The sequence below is a fragment of the Portunus trituberculatus genome, chromosome 45 (genome assembly GCF_017591435.1).
Source record: "Portunus trituberculatus isolate SZX2019 chromosome 45, ASM1759143v1, whole genome shotgun sequence".
In the NCBI taxonomy this organism is placed as follows: Eukaryota; Metazoa; Arthropoda; class Malacostraca; order Decapoda; family Portunidae; genus Portunus; species Portunus trituberculatus.
The window spans coordinates 1,750,001-1,757,500 of record NC_059299.1 but is presented as its reverse complement, the minus strand read 5'-3'; the positions used below and the strand labels follow the sequence as shown (position 1 = coordinate 1,757,500).

Below are 7,500 nucleotides of genomic sequence, written 5' to 3'. Positions count from 1 at the left end.
AAATCATGTTGCCTGTGTTTGGTCGAGTCGTGTGTGTGTGTGTGTGTGTGTGTGTGTGTGTGTGTGGACGTATAAGGCTCTGAATAGACGGAAATGAATCATACGTTAACAAAAATAACCTCAAAAAACATAACATAAATTAAAAATATGAAAAAATATAGATAAAATAAAATAAAAGGCCGGGAATTGAATGCACTAAAATAAAATAAATTAAAAAGTCAATTAGTCGTTTTTTTGGGAGGTTAATTCAAAGACACTGATGAATTCCAGTACATATTTGGACAGACAGAGAGAGAGAGAGAGAGAGAGAGAGAGAGACTGACTATGAGAGCCTCCAAGCGACTTATTTGTTCTTTAGGGGGGAGGTGGGACTGGGGAACGGGGGGTAGGAGGGAGATGGAAGGGGGAAGAGAGGGGTATGTGTAGCTGCAAACCTAACACTACGTGGGGGGGGAGAGGGGGGAAGACAAGTTACCAAAATGAAGAAGTGAGTGAAATGTTTTTGCTAATTGAGTAAAAGACATGTTCTGATGTGCATCTCGCCTGTCACACGTCTCCATTTTCATGTCTCAATCTTGTCCTTCTCTTGTATTTAACGCTTCTCCTCCTCCTCCTCCTCCTCCTCCTCCTCCTCCTCCTCCTCCTCCTCCTCCTCCTTCTTATTCCTCCTTATTCTTTTTTTTTTCTTCTTCTTCCTTCTCCTCCTCCTCCTCCTCCTCCTCCTCCTCCTCCTCCTCCTCCTCCTCCTCCTCCTCCTCTTCCTCCTTCTCCTTCTTCCTCCTCTTTTCTTCTTCTTTCTCATCGTCTTCTTAACATAAAAAAAATAGATAAAGTGACTCATTGTTAACTCCATATTGTTCCTCTTCCCCCTCCTCCTCCTCCTCCTCCTCCTCCTCCTCCTCCTCCTCCTCCTCCTCCTCCTCCTCCTCCTCCTCCTCTTTCTCTTCCTCTTCCTGGTCCTATTTTGTCTCCAACGTCAGATTTCAAGAGATACACTTAAATTTATCCTCTTCCTCTCCAAGAATACAAGAGAGAGAGAGAGAGAGAGAGAGAGAGAGAGAGAGAGAGAGAGAGAGAGAGTAGTTCCGTATTTTTTTCATCCAATGCCAATCAATTTATGTAGCAGGAAGAGAAACGCACACACACACACACACACACACACACACACACACACACACACACACACACACACACATTCTCTCTCTCTCTCTCTCTCTCTCTCTCTCTCTCTCTCTCTCTCTCTCTCTCTCTCTCTCTCTCTCTCTCTCTCTCTCTCTCTCACACACACACACACACACACACACACACACACACACACACACACACACACACACACACAAACACAAAAGGAAAAGAAACGTATGAAATTTCTAGAGAGAGAGAGAGAGAGAGAGAGAGAGAGAGAGAGAGAGAGAGAGAGAAACTTAATATGGTGCGGTTAGCTGGGTGGAGCTGTGTGTGTGTGTGTGTGTGTGTGTGTGTGTGTGTGTGTGTGTGTGTGTGTGTGTGTGTGTGTGTGTGTGCCAGAACCGTAAAAGTCATTGATGAGCACTTTATACCTGACTGTGAATCTATCTACCTGTCAGTCTGTCTGTGTGTCTTATCTCTGTCACGTGAAGGGCAGGTAAGATAACTGTGACATCTTTATCACCTCTCACTGTCTTTCAAACTCAATAAAACCTGTCTATATATTAAAAAAAAACTGTTAAATATTGGTTGAATAAAGTTAATAGACATTTTTAAGATACTATACAATTTTAAGGACACGTACGATAGGTGGAAATACATAAAGATGCAATAACTTCAATATAACATCTATTATTTTTCGTTTTCCTCAACCCTCTCTCAAGTTTTGTTCAAAATACACCCACTAGAGCAGTGCAGTTACTCGCTTTCCTTGATACACGCCCACAGCTACACCCACAGACACCCACAGACCTCCACACGCACCTCCACACACCACACTCGCTAAATTGCGCAAGAGATATCGAGAGAGGAAGCGAGAGAGAGCAAATAACGTCACATCAATCATAAGCGCTCGGCAAAATTGGAGTTCCCGCCAAAAAAAGAAAACGAGTGAGAAAAAACGAAGATTTCATGGGTAACTCAGGTAGAGGTTTAGCGTGTCCCATTTCTGGTGTCCTCTATAGCAGGCTTGTGATTATGTCCATATTTGAGGACACCACGAGCCCAGACGGCGCCACAGATCCCTCCACTCTCCCTCCTCTCCCTCCTCTCCCTCCTGCTCTCTCCTGCTCCGTCTCCCTCACGTACAAAGGACCGCCACGGACACGCACGTTGCAGTTTTGAGTGACGTGAAATTTGTGTTGGTGTTAGTTTCATGGTCTTTCGCTTCACCTTTTTGTTAGTAGTAGTAGTAGTAGTAGTAGTAGTAGTAGTAGTAGTAGTAGTTTGGGTTGGTTATTTCAATTTACGCTATAGTTGTGATAAGGAGCCGAAATGTTTGAGACTCCGAAAGTGAGATTGGAAGGAGAGGAGTGGGCGAGGCAGCAGGTGGAGACGAGTCATCCACCCTGGTGCTCTGTGGTCGCGTGGAGAAAGTGATGGAGGAGTACGAGGCAGCGGTGAAGTGTCAGGCTTCTACTGCAAGGCTGAGAGGAATGTGTAATGAGAGAGAGAGAGAGAGAGAGAGAGAGAGAGAGAGAGAGAGAGAGAGAGAGAGACCAATAAAGAAAAAAAAGTTACCGGTTATCAGATTATCATTACCAATTTAATCATTATGACATTTTCTTCATCACCACCTCAATTACTCATATCATTCACTCGCATTAACGTGTAGAGGCGTTACAGCGGTACACTATGCCTATATATCCTAGTGTAAGCCTGTAGAGAGTAACCTGTAGCTATGCCCTTGGTCTACAGTACCCTTGCTCACCTGTACTCCCTTTGTTTACCTGTAGACGGTGATCGAGTGGACTTTGAGATCGAGAAACTGCGACGCCTTAGTGAGGAATTCAACAAGAAAGGTAAGAGAGAGAGAGAGAGAGAGAGAGAGAGAGAGAGAGAGTGTGTGTGTGTGTGTGTATTTGTATGTGTGTCTATTCTTACGGCTCTTCATTTTTCCTCCTTTATTTTGTCTCCCTTTCTCTCTTTTTTCGTTTTCCATTCCCTTATCTTTCTTAATAATTCCTTTCTTAGCTCTCTCTCTCTCTCTCTCTCTCTCTCTCTCTCTCTCTCTCTCTCTCTCTCTCTCTCTCTGTGTGTGTGTGTGTGTGTGTGTGCGTGTGTGTGTATGGGAGGTGGCGGCAGCACAGCTCAGTAACTCCCTCCCTCCTTCCCTCCTCCACCCACCTCCAGACTTCGCCCATCTGAACGGCCACGCAAGTCCCAAGAGCAAGAGTGCATCCCCGCCGCCAAGACCAGTGCCCCTCCTCGCTAAATACAAGCCAGAGATCAACGGTTACAACAACAACTATAACCACAACAACAACGACTACAACGCTATCAATCACAACCACCACAACTCAAACCTTACTAACGGCCACAGCCACAGCCCCACTTCTCTAACTAACGGGGATATAGAGCACCAACCAGGCTGCAAGTTATATTATAAGCGCGCCAAGTCACCGCTGAGAGAGAACGGTGTGTCTCATTCGCCTCTGATTGAGAGGAAGGCCACACAGAACGATCCCTTCCTTCCCTTCACCTTCCCTGACCTCCCCTCCTACAAGATGCCGGCCCAGAGGCGCTTCAGTGAGGATGTCAACTTTCGCAGACCTTTGGGTGAGTAGCTACTGTGGCTAACTCCTCCTCCTCTTCCTCCTCTTCCTCCTTTTCGTCTTCCTCCTCTTGGCCTGTATTCAGAAACGCTTTGCTCTCTCACCACGACTATTTTTCCTTAAGGTGGTGAGCGTGGGATTGGGCAGACGTCCATGCATAGGTTCGAATCCCACCACGTACCGTCTTGAAACTTTGTCATTTGTCGAGTGGTTTATTAAAGTCACCTATATGTCACCATGATATCCGCGTTCTAGGTGGAGGTGTAATTGCCTTACACCAAAGATGCGCTTGGGTGGTGATGTGAGCTCTAATATGGGTGACACTATAAATAAAATTGCCTGCGCCGCTAATGGGTGAAAGCTGGCCCTCGCTTCTCATACTCTTCAAGTAGACCTACAGGCGCTATAGGCTATGACATAAGAAAAAAATGATAATGATAATAAAAATAAACCCTTCAGTACCATGACGCCTCTTCATATTCATTCTGTTTGCTATTTGGTGATTTCATACAACTTCAGAAACTCATGTGGGGGACTGAAATAGTATAGATTCAGGCCATTAATCTTCTGACCTCCATAGACCCTTTCTAATGTGAATAAAACCATCTAACCATACTCAAACTCATGGTAAAAATGCGGCCCAGTACTGAAGGGGTAAATATACATTCAATACATCATACTAATACATCCATAAAAATAATAAAATGACTATGTGTTGTATAAATATGCTGTTTACGTTGTTATTAATCTTTGTTTCTTCCTCTCCCTCCTCTTCATCGTCCCTGCCGGCCAGCTACCCTTCATGAGGACGAAGTGATGGCCAGAAGGCGGTTCAGCGAGGATGTAAGAAAGAAATCCCTCGGTAAGTCAATGCCACTGAGCCTCCCAATCTAGTTTAGTCTGTCTTTAACTTTACTCGTTTTCTTTGATTCGTTTTCTGTTTTAGTCTCCTGGTGCTTGAATCTTCTTCGTTTATCTTCTTTATTCATTCCTCCTCCTCTTCCTCCTCGTCCTTATACGCTGAGCCACAAAATCTAGTTGAGTCTACCTTTCAATCTTCACGTTTTCTTTGATTCGTTTTCTGCTTTGGTCTGTCCTCCCGCATGTTTCTTCTGCTTCTTCTTCTTCTTCTTCTTCTTCTTCTTCCTTCTTCTAGTTTATCCTTTTTAGACATTTTTTGCTGTGTTTCCTCTTATCTCCTTTATTTATTCCTCTTCCTTCTTCTCCTTATCATCCATACTTTTATCTATTTCCTTCTGCTTACTCGTTCAGTGCTATTCTTTCCCTTTGTAATCTTTTCAAATTAAGTATGTGTTGTAACTTAACCCTTCAGTACAGAGACGCAATTCTACTTTGAGATTTGTGTGTGATTAGACCATTTTATTAACATTAGGAAGGGTCTATGGAGGTCAGAAGATCAATGGCCACAGTCTTCACCATTGTAATCCCCCACATGAGTTTCTGAAGCTGTATAAAGTCACCAAATAGTAGACAGAATGAATATTGAAACGCGTCTTGGTACTAAAGGGGTTAAGTATCCAGAGCGTGTGTTTTGTAAGTGATCCTTTTAAAATAGAATTTGAATCTCACTCCTTTAGATTAGAACCTTTTTTTGTGAACGTAAATGTTAAGAGTAAGTTACCAATATGTTTTTTTGTCCATTTTAGTTTACTTTTCTAGTTTAACCCTGCCAGTCACCCTGTTATAAGTTCCCCTGCCCTTTCTTAGACTCCCCCTCAACATGTACACCCCTGCCAGTGTCCATATAGTCTCTTTTAACCTTGTAAGTGTCCCTAAAACTTCCCTTACCCTGTCAGTAACCCTACAGCCTTTCCCTTACCCTGCCAGTACTCCTTGACTCTCTTAGCTTACCCTTGCTATATTCTAAGTTACCCATGCTCTTACCCCTGCTTAGTTTTGTTTCCTCCCCTGCCTCTTCCCCTGTTCCTCCCCTGCTTAGCTCCCCTGGTCTCCTCCCCTGGTCCTCCCTAGCTACCCTGTTTCTCCTCTGCCTCCTTCCTTGGTCTCCTCCCCTGCTCCTCCTCTGCTCCTCCCCTGATCCCCCCCTTGGTTTCCTCCCCTGCCTAGCTCTTTTGGTCTCCTCCCCTGCCTCCTCCCCTGCTCCTCCCCTGCTCCTCCCCTGCTCTTTCCTTCCTCCTCCTCCTCCCCATGGTCACCTTCATTAGCTCTTCCTCTTCTCCTCCCCTCCTCCTCCTTTACTCTTCCCCTGGTTTCCTCCTTAGCTTCTCCTCCTGCTCCTCCCCTGCTAAGCTCCCCCGTCCTTCCCTGTAGATACAAGCGGGGTGATGGAGGACGTGTTCAAGCACCACCGCCGCCTCTCGGAAGCTGGGGTGCGCCGCCTTTCAGGTAAGTAACCCCACTTACCTGTGTGTGCTCCTGGGGTGACGGAGAGAGAGGGGAGAGAGAGGGAGAGTAGCTGTAATGAAGTTTAAGGTAAGTGTTATGGGTTATGTTAGTGTGTTCTCTCTTTCTTTCTCTCTCTCTCTCTCTCTCTCTCTCTTTGTTTTTTTTTCTCTCTCTCTTTCTCTCTTCCATCGTGTCAAGGTTGGTCAGTTTTGTTTTTTTTTCGCATCATTTTTTTTTCTCAACTTGTTTTTCCTTGTCGCAGCGAAGCCTTCAATTAATCATCCTTTTTTTCGTCTATTAACTCCACTGAGACGCTGAGGTTGTATTATCCACTGCCAGAGGTGAAAGGCGGCGAGGCGACACGTACTATGCATTCTAAAGAGGCTGTACTGTTGTCTCCCTCATTATGTAGCTAATTATTAAAGGGAGAACTAACATATTGAAAAGAAGAAGAAATACGTCTGTCTGTGTGTGTGTCTGTGTGTCTGTGTGTGTGAACGTGATTTGCAGGTGAAATTCAAGTGTGTGGGAACGTATTATTGAGGGAGTGGGAGAGAGGGAGAGGAGAGAGGAAGAGGGTCAGACATTTTTCCGGCCTCATAAATGTGAGGTCACGGCCAGACCAGTGCTTATCTTTTCAGTTCATGTGTTGTTTTTTTTTTCTTCTCACTCGTATTATGCGTGTTAAACCTATCTTACCTTTCCTTACCTTACACTACCCTACCCTACCCTACCTCACCCTATCTCACCCTACTTTACCCAACCATGCCATACAAATAGGAAGGAAATAAAAAAAGAACAAAATCATTACAAAAAAAATAATAAAATCTATGAGAACTTTGAGGGAGAGGAAAAAAAAGACACGAATGGTTGGGAATTGAAAGAATGTTATTTGTTGGTTGGAAAGTTTGAGAAAAGAAAAAGAAAAAATAGTTGAAATAGTTGGAATTTGTGGAAAGTTGAAGGTCAGGGAGTCGTCTACTACTACTACTACTACTACTACTACTACAAATACAACAACAACAATACCTATCATGACCTTTGACCTTTCCTTCTGCCATTGTGCCTTTTTTTCACCACCAATCCACACCGTCATTCCTCACCACTCACCTGCGTTCACCTGTCACCCTCGCCATCTCCCTATTCCCACACACACGTCTCTTATATTCACCTGTACCTATTTACACAAGTTACCCCTTTATTATTTCATCTATCACCCGTTTTCTATGACATTTCTTTTTTCATAGCTATTTCTGTCACTCTGTCATTCTATTTTTGTTTATTATTCTTGAGAAGTGAGAGGTTATGAGGTCAGTCACTGCATTCCTTCACCAACGCCTCATCGCCACTCACGGGTTACTGCCTCCTCCTCCTCCTCCTCCTCCTCCTCCTC

The 7,500-nt window shown here is 44.3% G+C and overlaps 1 protein-coding gene across 10 annotated transcripts in view; it reads left to right on the top strand.

Annotated features, from left to right (window-relative positions):
• Positions 1-7,500, top strand: part of LOC123519635 (restin homolog) — a 141,447-nt gene that overhangs the window by 81,480 nt on the left and 52,467 nt on the right. For 9 of the 10 annotated variants that reach the window (XM_045281081.1, XM_045281078.1, XM_045281077.1 and 6 more), the window contains 4 exons: positions 2,922-2,987; positions 3,319-3,744; positions 4,534-4,602; positions 6,033-6,107. In XM_045281081.1, coding sequence (XP_045137016.1) covers positions 2,922-2,987; positions 3,319-3,744; positions 4,534-4,602; positions 6,033-6,107 — 636 coding nt within the window. The remainder of the gene's footprint in view (positions 1-2,921; positions 2,988-3,318; positions 3,745-4,533; positions 4,603-6,032; positions 6,108-7,500) is intronic. The other variant, XM_045281080.1, reaches the window with a different exon arrangement.